Source organism: Branchiostoma belcheri, unplaced genomic scaffold, assembly GCF_001625305.1.
Source record: "Branchiostoma belcheri isolate BF01 breed outbred unplaced genomic scaffold, Haploidv18h27 scaffold53, whole genome shotgun sequence".
Classification (NCBI taxonomy): domain Eukaryota; kingdom Metazoa; phylum Chordata; class Leptocardii; order Amphioxiformes; family Branchiostomatidae; genus Branchiostoma; species Branchiostoma belcheri.
Window position 1 is genome coordinate 1,333,702 of NW_017804165.1, and position 16,898 is coordinate 1,350,599.

The window sequence follows — 16,898 nt, forward strand, 5'->3', positions numbered from 1 at the left end:
AAGTTGTCGTGAGAGTCCGACATTCGTCCAGCGCACGATTCGAAGGCGTCGTATTCCACTGCGAATAGACTGCTATGTTTACTGCCATCTGCCGGTCAGATGGCCGTAAGATTATGTCGACATTATCAACGAGTTAGAAATTCCTGCGGTTCGTCCTACAGCACAGGTAACGTAAGGTTGACCCGTACAGTGTGTGTTGACGTATGCTTTATTTCATGTATACTGTAAACGGACGGAGTCACGGTTGAATGGTCGCAGATATGATACAAAATGAGTAAAGAAAATGTGATGTGCCCCGCCCATTCACCCCTCCCCCTGAGGCTGTTTAGAACCGACATATATAGGTCCATCCTAACACTGCACCGAGTCTAGGGGGTGACAGGTATCGTTCTTTGAAGGTTGTGGTGGTTAATGACTGTGATGTCCTGTGATCCAGGCCCTATGTGCGATGTCAAAGGAAAGAATGTGCATGAAACACAACTGTTGCAATCAGTGGGCTGTTCCAAAAAATAATTGTTGAGGGGGGGGGGCATGTTTTATACATAACCAAGTTTCAAATCCAGAAGTCAAATTAACGTTACTACTTTGAATATCATACAATAATTAATGAACGTTTATATTTCAGTCCAAAGTATGTTGTAGTTCACGGGAAATTATGTAATAAAGTTAAAGTTGCAAACATAACAAAGACACTGTGACGTTAGAACATTAATTGATCATGTTAAATATGCACAAGTGGCCTATATATATAAGAATAGAATGTCCACTACAATCTTTTTCATTTAACACATAAAAAAAACCTTCATAATCAACCAAGACAACAATCAATGATATCCATATTAAGTACACTAGTGCTTATACATATAGTTATAGCTTATAATGTTATATGTCCATCACCCTATACTTTAAAGCACAATGCTGATGTCTCTTTACGCTGTTAATCATTGCCCATTGAACCTTGAAGGCTTGCCCGTTCTTGTCAGACCAGTCAACATGGCAGAACGACCCTCCAGTTTCAGTTGGGTGGTCCAAGGAAAGCTGTGCGCCCTGGCGTTCCCACATCGGGCAGAAAACATCAGGTTTGTAACATTACTGCCTGCACTGCAAGTCAACAGTCTGGTGTCAGTTTCCTTGGTAGACCGTAGACTCTAAAGAAGGGCATGTAATCATGGACACAGAACTTATCTACATAGATATATTATATAGAATACAATAGATTAAACACCTTGTTCTATCTCAAGGAGCTTTTGACTTTTAACCTCCTTTTTCTAACTAAGTTGTATTCACTGTTAATGTACATGTAGGTTATTATTTTGTTACCGTAAGAAACAGGGGCGAGCAGATAAAAACCCACTGGTCCCGGGCCGGGGTTCGAACCCACAACCTCGAGCCCCAGTCAGACGCTCTAACCGCTCGGTCGAAAAGGTCTAGACCCATCGGCCGGGTCAGTTGGTAGCGCTTATAAACCCCCACTGTTACATTACTTGCAATCAGCTTTCAGACTTGGATTTTGTTATTTATAATGTTATAATAGCAAAGGGGCAACTGCAACATGAGCACTTATGAAATCATGTCTGCACCCTCTGGCTCTGCAAAAGACCGTGGAAACGAGTGAATCTTTTTTTTTCTCCAGATGGCTGTACAAGGAAGGTGTTCGGCACCTGATCTCCCTCACCTACAGACTGCCACCTGTGGACAGCTGTCCCAAACTGAACAGCATCCACATGAAGATCGAGGACTTCACTCCCCCCACCATTGAACAGGTGGACCGCTTCATCCACATCGTGGAGAGCAACAGTAGGATTGGAGAGGTCAGTCATCATCTTTTATTCTTACTAGTATTCTTATATGAATGGTTTATTTCAACAATGTCGCAAACATAGCAGCCAGAATGGCTGGATTGTGCTGTGACATGACAACAAATTCAGTAAAAGACATATTCACATGTAAAACACTATAAGAACAGTCTATACAAAAAGTTGTTCTTGAATAGTCATTAGCAGTGTAAGGACCAGTAGGGTGTTTGCATGTGAGGTCACTGAGGTGCTGATGGTTGGTTGAATCTGGAGGAATCATATGTTTATAATGTGTTTGGATGTCATGCCATTACGTAACATAACTTCAAGTTTATCTGGCAACTTTGGCAACGAGTTAATCGTCTTACATGGCAGACAATATTTATACCATACCCAGTGAGTGCAAGCATGCTATCAATATCACTCAACCCTTACTAACTAGTCATAGTTAGGCCTGGTTACCGTTGTCAGACTCATATCTTGTGTTGCATCAATAAAAAGTGACAGATATTACATGACTAGTACAGTATATGTATGGCACGTCTTTTTTTATTCATATTGATGTACAATTTACTTGACCTCGAATGAAATTGCTGATTTTCACATGGTTGGCATAATTAATGTCAAGTGTGTTATCTCTGCTCAGGCTGTTGCAGTTCATTGCCAATGGGGCAGGGGGCGCACTGGTACCATGATCGCATGCTACTTTGTCAAGACCAGGAAAATCTCAGGTCAGGAGGCCATTGAAGAGATCCGACGCATCCGTCCAGGCTCAATAGAAACCTATGACCAAGAGAAGATGGTAATTCAATATTACCAACAATTAAAGTCCAGAGGAGAGGTGTAGATGTAGTCAACATGAGCTGATTTGTTTATTGCCATCAGGCTATATCTTTTACAAGTTGAGAAATACTTTCAACTTCTGTGAAAAAGGGTAAATGAAAGAGTGGTATTTTTATCTTCACATGCTTAATGTGCAACTTCTTACTAGTAGTTCCACAGGTCATCGTCATTCTTGCTGAATAAGAAATTCTGAAGTACTTAACCTTTAGCACCGGCATGCCATAGTTGCAATATGGCGCCAAATGTCTGATCAAGGAAGAGGCAAGGGTGAAAGGTTGAGAAATTAAGATCAAAACTGTTACAGAACCAAACAGGTGCCAAGAAAACAAATATAATCTTGTTACTAGCATTGTACAATGCTTGAATGTGTGGAACTCAATACAGAGCCAAATTTGTGCTTCTCTGTTCAGCTAGCAGAGACTTAATTGTTTCTGCACAGCCATGTTCTTTTAGCTGTAGCATACAGAAATGGACTGAGGGTAATTAATAATAATTAATGTATTCTATCGATCATCAGAGTTTTACATGTAGGTAAAGGATTGTTCTCATGGGTAATATTGTGTATGATTTATGTGGTAAGTGAAGTGTGATAATTATTTTCCATAGTTGATATTTATGACTACCTCAGCATGTTAGAAATGTTTTCAGTACATGACCAATGTTGTTGTTGTTTTGTCATGCTCCATCGAGTTGAAGCATGATATATATCAATGCTTTTTGAAGTAGCTTATACTTTTTTTATAGTGCAATGCAGCTTTGCTACAGCTTATGTAGTTCACAGCTTGTAACCTTGAGCTGTCAAAGTGTATCTATCTTGTGTTTGAGGGTAGTCTTCTGAGGGGTTCCGTCCAGGAAGTTTCACACTTGGCATGTCAGATACAGTTTGACTAAATCCAATTTGAGTTTATGTTTGGTCAGTGCACTACACATTATACATATACATTATATATATATACATATATGCAAAGATCTTTTTATCGCTATTAAGAGTGGTGTTTCTACATGCAGCATTTTTGTAGGTTATTTGATGTATTCGTTCACAGAGTAAAGATTGATTTTATGCACGGTGAGTGGTGCTCTGGATAACTTACTTTTACATTTTTGTATTTTTGCAATTTACGTGCTATGTAATCACATTTATAAAAATACGTAATAAAGTATCAAATGTGAAGGCATGAGCTGAAGTCCTTCACCAGGAAACTAAGTGCATTTTGGACTCTTTGAGGGTCCCAAAGTATCAAAATTACAGTACATGCATTACAATAAACAGCTTTGACCGGTGGGCAAAGACTTTTCGGTAGTGGAGAGTTGGCGTCATGACGAATAGATACTGTCTTTTGCCACCCCATAGGATCTGCTTGGAGATTAGAAGTTCCTCACCATGAAACTAAATGCATTTCTTACTCTTTGAGGTCCCAGAAGTATTAGAATTACAGTATTACAATTCAATGAAAGAAGATGAAGATAGATTTGACCTGTGAGCAAAGGCATTTCAGGAGTGGATAGTTGGGATCTTAATTGTGATCTGTAAGACGTTAGTAGCGGAAGGTATGAGCAGAATTAGAAGTTCTTTACTATGAAACTAAGTGCATTTTCTACTCTTTGAGGGTCCCAGAGCATTAAAATTACAGTATTGAAAGAAGACGAGTGTAGTTTTTACCGGTGAGCAAAGACTTTTCAGGACTGGAGAGTTGGGATCTTAATTGTGATCTGTAAGACGTTAGTAGCAGAAGAAATGAGCAGAATTAGAAGTTCTTTACCATGAAACTAAGTGCATTTTCTACTCTTTGAGGGTCCCATAGTATTAAAATTACAGTATTGAAAGAAGACAAATGTAGTTTTTACTGGTGAGCAAAGACTTTTCAGGCCGTGGAGAGTCGGGACCTTAATTGTGATCTGTAAGACGTTAGTAGCGGCAGCGGGGTGCGAACATGACCGACCCGGGCCCTGAGGCTGGAGTCGCGCTGGGTCGTCTGGTCACGGTCCCGCAATTAATCCTGGTCCTATAATCACCGACTTGGCTCACCTTTTAACAACCTGCAAGGTCCCTGCACCGGTCAACATTAACCTCCGGGGGTAACAGAGGGGTCTGGTCCAGGATGACTTACCGTTGGATTGTACATTGCTTATATCATTTAAATTTTAATCCATTATAGTACCTCTATGTACTAAGTATAGCAGACTGTATCTTTGTGATCACCGGACGATATATTTATTTATGGCACTAGAATACTGTATGATGATTTTGTATGATACACAACTCCTACCGACAAACCTAGGTAATGCACATGTGTTGAAATTCGCCATTGCCTGGTAAGGCAGGCAAAGTGGCTATCAGAGAACGTAGGAGATCATGCATGAGCGGTAACATATTCGAGGGCCATAAAATAGGAGATGATCTTCGAACATGCCCGAAGGTCAAACAAAAGATTCGTTCACATGCAAGTCACAAAATTAAAATCGGACTGCTAGATCCAGTGCACTGGTGCATGAAAGTTACTAACCCAGTGCTGTGGTGTACATGTAGTAAAACAGAACTTTGCGACGATCTGGGCAATGAGGTGGTATGGAGTATGGTATGAGCTACAAACCTATGCCGACGGCAAGCCCATCCAACAGCTTGTCCCTATCAAACATTCGGATTTAGGGCGGTTTAGTAGATACGTTTTCCCAATGGTGATGACGTCAAACGGGTGTCATCTGCCACCCTACAGGTCGAAGGTGTGTAAGAAGACCAGTAGTGTCCCATCTTAAGCCCCAGTAAGAACTTGTGGTCGCGAGATTAAGTAGAAAGTTCCCCTTCGACCTGCAGGTAAGCCGATGGCATCCGTGTGACGTGACCGATCGCGATAGAAGCTGAACCTCGCCTTTACCGTTGCTTCTACCGAGTCGTGGAAGCGCAGCCATCTGGGAAATGGTCAACCTCTGGTATTACTTGCATATGCAAAGAATTCAGATACTGTATCCCCAAACTTGAAAGTGCACATGCAGTAGAGCAGATACAGGCGTTACGTACACTTGGCTGGACTTTTCCTATTTCGTAAGACTGAAAATCGTCAGGCTGAAAATCGAAACCCCCATAAACTTGATACACAATCACAAAACAGCATATAGCAAGCAAAGAAAAAGTTCAGCCACTAAGGCTGCTTTCGAGGCTAGCCCGACCTTTGAATGATAACGTTTTATCCGTCATATCTGTGAAAGTCTTGACTGTCAATTATTTCTCAGCAGAATAAATCTAAACGTGATGGAATTAAATTGTCACCTTCCTACGATCTGTGCTCTTCAATAGCCAGTTGACCGAGATTACCCGTTTACTATATGTTCTGTGTTTGTGTCCCGTCTTTGTTCTTTCTTCCGCTTCGAATCAGCCGAAACCATGAACGAGTGTCGCGCGAACCATCTACATTTTGTATACCACCCTATCCCATGTCTGTCATTACATCGCAATGATGTTCTATCGGTAAACCCTTGATCCTCAGGACTAACTGGTTTTCTTGTTCCGGATAAAACAATCCCAGCGGACACGTAAGACTTCGGAACGCTCACACAACAAATTCGGACTTCTCATATCTAAGTGGGACAGAGATAGCGCGTCCGTGTCCCCATGGAACGGACCGGGGTTTCTGAGCCGATAGGAGCCCATAGTGGTTTGGGAGATCTAGAGGCGTTGCCTGACGTCGCTTTTCTATCATAAAGAACGAAATGGCAAATGGAGCTTCTCTGGCCGGCTACCTTCTCTTGCCAATTAATACCCTTTTTAGGCCGATTTCTACGATTTATTCAGCTCACAAAAGAAGACTGGTGGAGACTAGGTTAGTGCACAGTTTGTACATACAAACATTTCAGAGTTGCGATAAATATTCTATTCCTATGTGATACAGTTCGATGTCATTAAGCTTGACTTTAGGTACTCTCCACGTCTCCGCCCAGGCATAACATTCCGTGTTGGTTTCTCGGACACAGTCCCCGCAGTGCCAACTTCCTCGGCCAAACCCGGTGGGTTTTTCGGCTGGCTGAAATGCCTTTATCATCCTCCTGAGCACTAATAACCACGTAGCTGTTCTGTCCGTCTGTCCGCAGTCTGTCCATTCCATCTTACCCCATTGTTTCCTCTAGCGTCCTGCCAATGTCGCCTCGCTAAGAGTAAGATTTCCGACATCATGACCCGTACGAAATTCTGTGATGAGGAATGGTTCTGTATAGGGATGGTGTGGTATTGCTGTACGTCTGCCAAATTGCCTCTGGGCTCAAATGCCTTGTAAGACATTGTGCTGTTGTGGGTGGCAATGGCAGTCCGACCGCAGCATTCACACGAACAAATGTCCACATCATTGCCAATTGGAAGCAATGCTCAGAAATTGGAGAGTACGAAGAACAGGTACCGCTCTCTCAGTGGGACGCCCAATCAGATGTTGGGAGGAGGAGGGTGTCGATCGGAACTTCTTCTGATTGCCGACTTCTCTGGCGGCCCAAGGGACACGGCTGTCATACAGAAAACGTTAGTATTTTCCACCTCACCATCTGCTTGGATATTGGATGCTCGAGGATGGATGTCGTCAGGAGCCAAATTTGTCCCGAGGAAGGTAAACTGTCAGGCAAGTGAAGCCCTGGGATTACTGCGGGAACTTGTCCATTTAGACTGTGGATTAGTCTCGGCTGAAGCGGAGCCGTCCACAGATGGATACGTTACGGGGTATGATGCAGGTGTCTCCGAGGGGACCAGGGTCGCCTCCCTAGTCATTCCGCCCAAGCAAAACATCCTTCCATACTTGGAAGGAAGACAGACGATCCTGTTATTAGATGGATATTAGATTTAGTAACCACTTTGGAGTATGGGTTTTTCCTTTAAACAAGTGGAAAGTCAAATAACCACCACTAAGCGTAGACGTCTCAGTCCTTACCTACTTTAAATAGCGGTTGCTATTGAAATAGAATCAAATATATTCAAATATAAAAATAAATTCAAACATCAGAATTGAATTCTAGGAGAATTTATATTAGGAACTAGAAATAGAACAGATTGGGCCGCATGTGATTGGTTCAACACATAGGAAGAATATATTTTTGTACGCTAGCACTTCGGTGCGTCGGTGGTCGAGAACAACAGTACGTCGGTGGTCGAGAACAAAAATGTGGACCGGAAAGCTGTGTGGTGTAAACAGCGCCCATAGATAACTGTTTCACTCATCATTGCGTCTTGAGATACATGGATTTTGTAGGGAAAATAAACAGAGAGAATGTTCAAAGTTTTCGCTAAATTCTGGCACATCTCCCGCGGGATGGCTTGTGGTTAGCGACGACAAGTGTGAGGAGACATCTCCGGGCTGTGGTGTTGGAAACATGGAGACCGAGCAGCTGCAGCTGGATCAATAATCTTTGGCAGAACTTACTCAACATAGATGTGTTTTCTTTAAACTGTGACATTACATTTCTCTCCTCGTAAAAATGTGATAAAATGCTTGGACCCTATTCTGTCAAATGGTATTATTAGTATTTGTTTGTTAGTTAAGGTCTCACGCGCACACGTATTTTTTTCAACATTTTTGTGTCGATTTTATCTCAAGTTGACGCGCCCAGCTAAAATGGAGCGCAACAAATCATATCCCAGAGTTCCGCAGCCCCCGGACTGACGAACCGACATACTGGCTCCCAGCCAGCTCTGTGAATGTGCTACTGCTGGAACACCACGTCACATCCGCTCTTCCGAGAAAACATTCAGGAGACATACGTCCATAACCTTATCTATTTACCCACCTGTTTGTTATGTCGGTTAGATTCTTCCTTCCTTTAGATATGCAATTAATGTTACCATTTTTGTGTTTCAAATTACGAACGGCGGAATAAATTGGTAGCACTGAAGTGAAGAAAAAAGCAACGTAAAGTTATAATTATCAAAAAAAAAGAATCTTCACGTGGAAGTTTGCGGTTTTCAGGGCACGACTGAAAGAAGAAGACATCCTGTACGGTTCTTCGCATAATCACTTACTGGCGGTGACAGTGTTGTGCAAGCCTAGATTGTCTAACTTGTCCTGATTTTCCGACACGAGACGGGTTACAAAATGTTACGATCTTCCCTCACAACATAAACAGTTTAAACAGTTTAAACAGTCTAAACAGTTTACAGTCAAAGCCTAAAGCGCCCTAACCCCCTCTCCCCACTGTTGTCTGTGTGTGCTGCCGGTGCACCAGGCGCCCGTTCCCGCCACAGGCTACAGAGTGAAGGTCAAGTCTTACTATCACGGCCTGAAGTCTTCACACACGTCTGTCCTAGAACAACATCAAAGTCTGGTCAAACAAGGAGACCTGTGTGTTCGCCAACATTCCAGGTTCGCTCCGCTGGTCGCGGGGGACGAAAAGAAACATCTAGTTGAAACTAAAAAGCGGCGAAGTTGTTTTTCTGTGTACACAGCCTCGGGCTCGGGGTAGTTCTTGTTGATTTTACCAACAGAGGATTTTATTACGGTGCCTTTGAGATGTCGGCTAAGTGTTACTGTATAGAAACTCAGCAACGCTGGTACAGTACTGGTCCTCATCAACTTTACTCAGTTGCATCTCAGAAGTAACTGTTCTAAACCTTCACGGGCCCAAAATGGTCCTATAAGATATCAATTGTTCTGTTCGTATTGGACACTCTTCTCACTTCATCCAGCAGTAACCGTTCGCAAAAATACCACACAGGTGCATGTTACTTTTTTTGCCGGAGTCGTTAATTTACTCACATTGGTTTGAATATCAAGAAATGCGGTACACATTGAGGTATACAACGATTTTTAGGCACCATTCGTTGAACTGAAAACGTAAGGAACACTCAATGATTAAATGTAGGCGTATCTTGTTTTGTATTAACCATTCGGTGCAACATACTGGCATTCGAATGCATCAACAAACATTCAACAATATCAGGGTTATAGTATTAAACACAGTTTGGATACTCGAATCCAGGCTAGGGATCTCGAACCGAATAGTTCGACCTTTGTCACCGTGTTTGTTTGAACCATTCACATTACTCATGAGAAGCTCAAATCGGCCTGCAGGCCGCATTTCTTCGAAATTCAATTACAAGGTGAGAATAGTTTTTCCACCAATCTCACATACCACTTACCCGTTTTTAATTGGGGTATAACAAAATCGAATCTCACATACCACTTACCCAACCCCGCCCATGTGTCAAACAGAGACGGTCTCAGTCCTGAGTAGACAGTTTAACGTCAGGTATAATCTGACCATGATCTGTCTGACTCTTGGGTGGCAAAGACGATGTTAGTAGAACTGATAAACAGGGTGAGTTTGTATACCCCTGAGCTTCTTGACTTACGCCACGGTTAGTCTTCATGGTAGACAATTTTCCTCAGAAAAGTTGACCGACCCGTCATCTCCATCCTCCCCTGCCAGGTGTCCGTCATCCCGGCGGACGAACTGACGAATGACAGTGAAGTCCTGTCGTGGCCCATCGTCCGACCTCCTCTAGTCTCTACCAGACTTACTACGCTGGCTATATATAGGAGAATATTTGCCTGGGAAGTTTGGCCACCTTGGGGTTTGACTGGCCGCGCAGTTCGGAGGGAAAGAAACAACCTTCCCGCGCCGGACTCTCCTGGCCAATTTTACTCTCTTTTTTTGCCGAATTCTACGATCCGTATTCCCGTAGAAAGGCCTGGTGGAGGCTACGACCTCCCCTACCTTCTGACCGTGTCGTGACCCAATTAGCCGTGCCCATCCCCCCCAAGGCGCCCATCCCGCTCTCATAATTGGATTGAAATTTGTAGCAGGTATGTCGTCGAAAGGGCGGCGCGAGTACCCACGGGGCCCGTCGGACATAACACGGATAAGATAAACTGTTAAATACCGCCAGAAACGTCGAGCACGCTGTACGTGGAGGAGATGTCGGAGTACGAACTACTTGTGAGGCCGTCTGCGAGGACTTCTGTATCTGTATCTGTATAGCCAGTATAACCGCCCTTCGGCGTAACACACCGGCTTCGCAGGCACGCGGCGCGGCGGCAGCTGGCTACATTACACCGAACGACTTGTCACACATAATATGCCTAAGCCTTGACTTTGGCGCGTCTGACAGTCCCTCGTCACCGGTCTTAGACGTCGTATAACAAGTCACTATAGTATAGCGATAGACGCTAGATATTAACGTCAACTGCAGTGACGAAAAAATAGATTGTCCTGAAAAAAAGTTTTGATTTGCATCAAAGTCTCAATATATACACTAGAATTGAGAGTGGGAGAGTTTGTCTAGAAAACTACTGTGGGTATGGCTTTCAGGGGTTAAACTTGAAAGTTCACTTGGAGGACACGTGCCCTTACACACAGATTGGAGTTGAAGTCAACGCCTAAAGCGACAGCCACGCTTGCAAACACAATTTTCTTTTAGTTACCGGTCTTCCAGGTTCTTGTAACCGACAGCTATGACATATTAGGGGCACGGCCCGGTGTGCCAATATCTGTGATACCTGGCCGGCGGCGACTGCCGGACCGGCGAGGCATCAACAAAATTTAAAGGAAAGTTGCCAAGGAATGGTGGGTCGGGTCCCCATCACGAAAGTGGGCCAGGCCGCTGATCTAACTTGACTGCGTCCAATGAGAGTAGAAGGCAGTTCAGAAATGTGTGCTCCACCAAACGGACAACAAAACGTTAATCCGGCTTTTTCCATTGTAACTTTTCCGCGCGCCGCCCGGGGCAGGATCCCCGCTCTTATTTGACGCTGACGCAGGGCAGAGGACTACTTCCCCGTGGACCACACCGGGCTTCAATGGTGCGTAGGGCCGGAGCGAACGGCGCGGAGTACCGATGACGGTTTGGGCATCTCCGATGGGCTGGCACAGGCCGTATCGGTAAGCTTGCTTCTGTTCGTCTCCTTCCGATCACCGTGCTTGCGTTATGCTGATTGTGACTCGCGAGAGCCGCTGAAGATTCCGATGCCATCTTACTGTCAACGGGGGTTTTCGGGCTGAAAGTCAAAGTCTTCCCCCATTTTAGGCGACTGCTCACAAACTAAGATGTAGGCATGGTTTATATGTGTCGCCTTTCCGCAGTGCATCGCCTTGACGTTTCCGTTCCATTCTCCATACCCATCTGAGCAAACTGAGCAAACTTGACACTAACGGCCCACTCAGCCACAACGACCGGGCTGTTTACCTAGCCTTAATGCTCTGTGATTAAAGGGTAGTTCTTATCGGTCATGAAACTCCTACGTAAACTACTTGATGAACTTCTGTACACTGTTCTAGTGCATTATCAACCTGGTGTGATATTGACTGTAAACACAATCAACCTACAGTTTTACGGTCCCTTTTATAAAGAGTTTAAAGTGCAGGAATGATCCATAAGATGCACTTTTTCCTGAGCCAAGGCCTCGCATATGTTTGTTTTGTTGGCTTACGTTTTTACCGTCTGACTCTAAGTCAGAACGGTTTTGCTTAGAGAGGTCACGTCACGAGAGATCAAGGTCTCGGTAGCGGCACGGGGCGGTGCGTAATTCCTTCCGAATTCCACGTTTCGAACCAGCTCAAGATTCCCTAACCAAGTTAGCTGGGGGCTTGTATCGTCGCCAGTCACGCCAGCACGGTTTTATGTAGCAGTTCTATTCATTTCGGGTCCCTTAAAGATGCAACAGAAGCTTGATGTGGGGGAAAACGGGTAACTTGGGATTCCTGGTAATCATCTTCGACGGCTAGGCCGGATTTGATGTCGCCTACTGCTCCCCAGAGTGGAGTGCTGGAAATTGTGTTTACGTTTGTTTGTCTGTTCAACTTAAGTGAGTTGCCTCCCTCCGGTGTAAGATTGGCAGGTCCCCAGGTGACGTTGTTGTACAGTGGTGGAACGAATTTCGCCTGGTCGAAACGTAGCAGTAAAATTAAACGAAATAAACCAATAATAAAGATGTAAAAGTTGTCACGTCGTCTTATAAGAAAGTAAGCAGAGACTTTGGACGGACCTAAATTTATTCTTGGTTGTGTGTAAATGAGAAGACATTTCTGTAGTCATAAATAGGAAATTAAAAATAATTCAGATTCCTGGTGGGTCCAGGAAAAAGGTTAACGAAATCGGAAGAGCGGGCGGTATTGTACCGTAAGGTAGCTCGGAAAACTACCAGTAATGTATCAGCATCATCACGCACTGTATGATCCTTTGTCTTATTTCTGGGGCAGCCTCAAATTGGAAACTTATGTCGGGTCGTAAAACATGGAATCTTTATAACATAACGGTCTGTCTACATGTGAAACGAAGGTTTTAGATAACACCGTGGTCCTTGCAGTAAAAGTTCGGTGTCGGCTATGTAGACTACGTCCCTAGTATATATAGTATATGACATTTGTGGGAGGGCCCTGATGTGGGTTATGACGTGTGGATGGATTTGTGTTGCAGGTTGACAGGTGTAAGACTGGAAGTCCTTGTTCTGTCAGCATGGCTGCTGCTGCTGCCCAGCGCCGCACGTGAGTACTCTTATTTACTCCTGCCTGACCCGGGCTGGAAACGGAAATATCCTATTTATGCCCCAATTTTCTCCAGTACTAGTCCGACTCACAAAGGGGCTAACCGGATCATGCGCAGGGACGGATAGAAGAAGACTCTTGCTGTTTCTCGGGTCAAATGAGGTTCAGGGCCGCAGGGGATCGGTGGCACAGGCCGGGATTTTTTATATTTCTATCAGGCTGATCAACACAAGATCTCTGCACTGTTTGTTGTGAGTGATGTGCGGAAAGCAGGTCCAAGGTAGACCGTGGATTAGGTTCTAAGCAGTAGTAGTTACCATTGACAATTACGTGAGGTATTTGCCAGGAAATGGCGTGCTATTATATGGTCACGATTACGCACCGACACGTACGTGCGGAGTGAGCGATTTGCTAGGCGAGGACACGTCTGACCCGCGGAACTCCCTGGCCGGTATCTCGTCTGTCACTGCCGCCCGGTCGACAGGCAAGGCACATGTTGGTGATGATTAAAGTCTCCGCTTCGGGAGGGGGAGGGTCAGGGTCAAGTTTAGGGACGGACTGTCCGACATCTCCGCCTATCATCGTCGTCTGCTCCGTTTCTTGTTGTGATTTACAGAATTACGGGCTTGGCACTATCTACATCCCGTCCCCTAGTGGGAGGAGGACCGACGACGTCATGAGTTTAATGCTGACCACATAGTACAGTAGTAAACCTCCTGTGTGATATGCAGTTGTGCTCCCATCTCTTTTAAGAACTATGTGAAGAAAGATGTTGGATAAACTGAACAACTATCATATGAGACGTGTCTTCGAGTTAATCCGTGAAAGCACGTCTTCACTTTATACCGAGACAGAGTTATCTCCATGGGTGAATGACCTTACAAATGCTATAAAACGTTTACTGGCAAGACATCTTAACGATGAACTCGTATCTCTAGCTTAATGTGACTGTTTTAGACCAAACTGTATGGTATTAAAGTTCGAGATGCGACCTGACGTCACCTTGCTCAGGTACCTTGTCATACCGACCGACGGCTACTCAATAGTTGACACTCTCCTCTTCTCATTCCATACACTCGCGGTATGTTTATGTGAGATCTAGATGAACAAGAGGAGTACCATGGAAGGAAGTGATCGTGAACTTAAGAGGAGAGCTTGTTAGTATCTACACTTTAGTAGCTCCTCAAACGAAACGTTAGTATATAAACAAAGCCGAATCGTGACTCTGTCATGTCTGTTAAGGTTGAGTACCCAGCACTTCCGACCCACGTGTGAATGGTTATGTGGTTGACCCAACTCGATGCCAAGGTGGATCAAAATAACGCCAAATTTAGTCGTCCAGATTTAGCACATTGTGCGTTTGGAGCGGGCCGTGTTGACGAGTAGCCGGGCGACCTTGGCACGCCAGCCGCGCGGCGGGTCGCCTTCCGAGAACCCCGCAGTTCCACGTGCGCACGCGCCAAAGTTCAGGACACCGCTGCCACGTTGGGATTCCTGTGATACCTGAGGCACACAGGATCACACAGGGCGACGTCGTGTCACTCATGGTCTTAGTTCTCTCTTTATCTTAAGTAGAGTGAGATAAGGTCCTCATCGCGTTAGTTTATTGCCAAAGACCAAAGAATAGGAATTTCACAGGCAAAATATTGTAATTTGAGTTTAGAAAACCATAAATTAAACTAGATTATGGTAATTACGACCTTATTTCCATAATCAGTGAGACAAATCCAAAAATATATACATAAACTACATATTTCATGGAGGTATGAGATCCCCGAATTCTTGTTCTTTCTCTTTCGAGATGGACTGTTTAGTAGAGAGAGATGAAGTTCTAATCGCGTTAGTAAACCACAACAAGAGCACACGAGATTAATACGTACGCGGGTTACTTGTCTATGAATGGTAAAATGACCAACAATACAGCAATCGCCGGACTACGTTGCGTTCGATAAAGCGACGATATGACAGGTAACTTTACAGAGTAGTATGGTAACCATATTATAAAAATAGTATGTATATACCCGTTGAATAGGAAGGCATTGCTGTCAAGTACAAAAATAGAAATGCAGTATCATTTTGTATAAAAAAATCATCAATAACGAACATACGTCATTAATTTTAGCGTCTCCGCTCCACCCCCTGACACGACAGCCTGTCCTAGTATTCAGGCCGTTGACATTCCATCGGTAGGACATATATCGGATGGTCCGATGGCTTTTCGCAAAATTTTACCCAAATGTTGGCGTCCATTCAACTCCTTTCTGTTTGGGGTAGGGTCTGTTTAGCACGGCGATTTCCTCCGAGATGCGGTATTTGAACTTCCTGGGTTGTGTGCGGACTAGTTGGCGGAGATTCAAAGCCGATGAGCGAACCTCTCTGAAGGCCAGGCCCTCCTCCGGTGTTATCGTCAGCGGAAGCCTCCGCTAAATACGCTTTCGTGGTAACAATGAACAGGAGTCATTCATCAGCCTAGGGCTAAAAATACTGCAATAACACTCAGTTATGGCTGGAAATTCAGCAACAGCAAAAGATTAAGTGAGTACATTTATAACGAAGCTTAAAAGCCCACTGAGAAGTTGAAATCCCTGGCAATACCGAAACCCACTTTGGGATTTGAAGTTAAGCATCAGGACCTACAGCTGGAAGTTTTCAGGGCACCGTGGTCTCCTAACATCTGAATCGTCCTCGGGTGAATCATTTGATCAGTAATGAGGTCAGATCATCTCACACAAGGGTATAATTACGCTCCCAAAGATCATAAATGCTACATATCTTGGGCCATATTTGGAAAATGGGCTAAGACCTTCCCTGCCCTCTCTTTGTGATTGAGTCCCCAAGAAACAGCATGTGATGCAGGGCTTATTTTGTGCCCCTGTCGTCTGATGAGGGTGAAATTACATTAGGGTAAAAAAATAATAAAATACGATGGTTACTGGAGTTCAAATCTCGACATAAATCATATCAATGCAGAGCAACTTCCACACAAGTTTGCCATATTTTATATGTTTGATAGTAACTGTTGTATCCATGAAATCTGGCAGACATTCAAGTAAATTTTATTGTAACCCAAAGGATTGGCAGCAAAACTGGGATATAGCAGAAAGCAATTTCGCTAGTGGCACCTCTACCGTACCTTCACCTACCCCCACTGCAAAATTTGTGGGGGCCCGTCGGCTCTTTCAAAAGGTGAGCTACCTTGAGTTATCCGCACATTCCCCAAAATCTGGCGCAGAGACAAGTCCTGCAGTAGGACCGGTGACTCGGAGGATCGGTGTGTAAGGGAGGGAAGCTGTGTTGTACTACTGGAGTAATTTTTTCTGACATGGTGGGCCATGGTGAATTTCCTTTCAACGTGTTGTTGTGTACCCAGCTGCCGCTATACCACCAGCTCAGTTGACTTACAGTGTCAGTGTTGCGGGTTATCTCCTCGGCGGCGACAACAGATGACATGTCCTGCCCAGCTGTACATAGGAGCAATGGGTGACCCTACGAAACCATTCAAGGCTGGATAATTGTCATCAAATCATATCAAGCACTACTTAAGCTACCTGCATACCAGAAATTACGACGATCCGTCAACCAGTTCTTGAGCTATCCTGCTTCAAAGATACTAGTATGCAAACATACCCCCTTGCAGATCACGAACAAGCTGCTAGGGGACCAAGACTCACGCCACTTCTCCCCGAGCACAAGAGCTACCTACCACCAATCTGCGATTCCATGCCCAGATAACAAGATATCAGAATCGGAAGCCGCTGCAGTATCATTACAAGCCATCAAGGGGCCCAAAATGTCTTCATTTCGAGTTCT

General features: G+C 44.4%; 2 protein-coding genes across 3 annotated transcripts in view; both read left to right on the top strand.

Annotated features, from left to right (window-relative positions):
• The first annotated feature begins 47 nt into the window (after window positions 1-47).
• On the top strand, window positions 48-2,942 carry LOC109480995 (dual specificity protein phosphatase 23-like). Of its 2 annotated transcripts, none has more exons than XM_019783466.1 (4): window positions 48-166; window positions 965-1,079; window positions 1,634-1,811; window positions 2,443-2,942. In XM_019783466.1, exons 1-4 carry the CDS (start codon window positions 100-102, stop codon window positions 2,641-2,643), a joined length of 561 nt encoding a protein of 186 aa, XP_019639025.1. In that variant the 5' UTR covers window positions 48-99; the 3' UTR covers window positions 2,644-2,942. The 2 variants fall into 2 exon arrangements, with proteins under 2 accessions (XP_019639025.1, XP_019639028.1); XM_019783469.1 differs by having other exon boundaries at window positions 67-166; window positions 984-1,079.
• Window positions 2,943-11,238: 8,296 nt separating this feature from the next.
• LOC109481013 (collagen alpha-1(IX) chain-like) overlaps window positions 11,239-16,898 on the top strand; it is a 40,293-nt gene continuing 34,633 nt past the window's right edge. Inside the window, 2 exon segments of the mRNA XM_019783491.1 lie at window positions 11,239-11,486; window positions 13,021-13,088. Coding sequence (XP_019639050.1) covers window positions 11,443-11,486; window positions 13,021-13,088 — 112 coding nt within the window. The 5' untranslated portion in view covers window positions 11,239-11,442.

What these genes read in the sequence shown, in the direction of transcription:
- LOC109480995 (XM_019783466.1), top strand. Translation starts at nt 100, where the DNA reads ATGGCCGTAAGATTATGTCGACATTATCAACGAGTTAGAAATTCCTGC. An exon ending in CGGTTCGTCCTACAGCACAG is followed by an intron (nt 167 to 964) that starts GTAACGTAAGGT and finishes TGAACCTTGAAG; the next exon opens with GCTTGCCCGTTCTTGTCAGA. An exon ending in GCAACAGTAGGATTGGAGAG is followed by an intron (nt 1,812 to 2,442) that starts GTCAGTCATCAT and finishes ATCTCTGCTCAG; the next exon opens with GCTGTTGCAGTTCATTGCCA.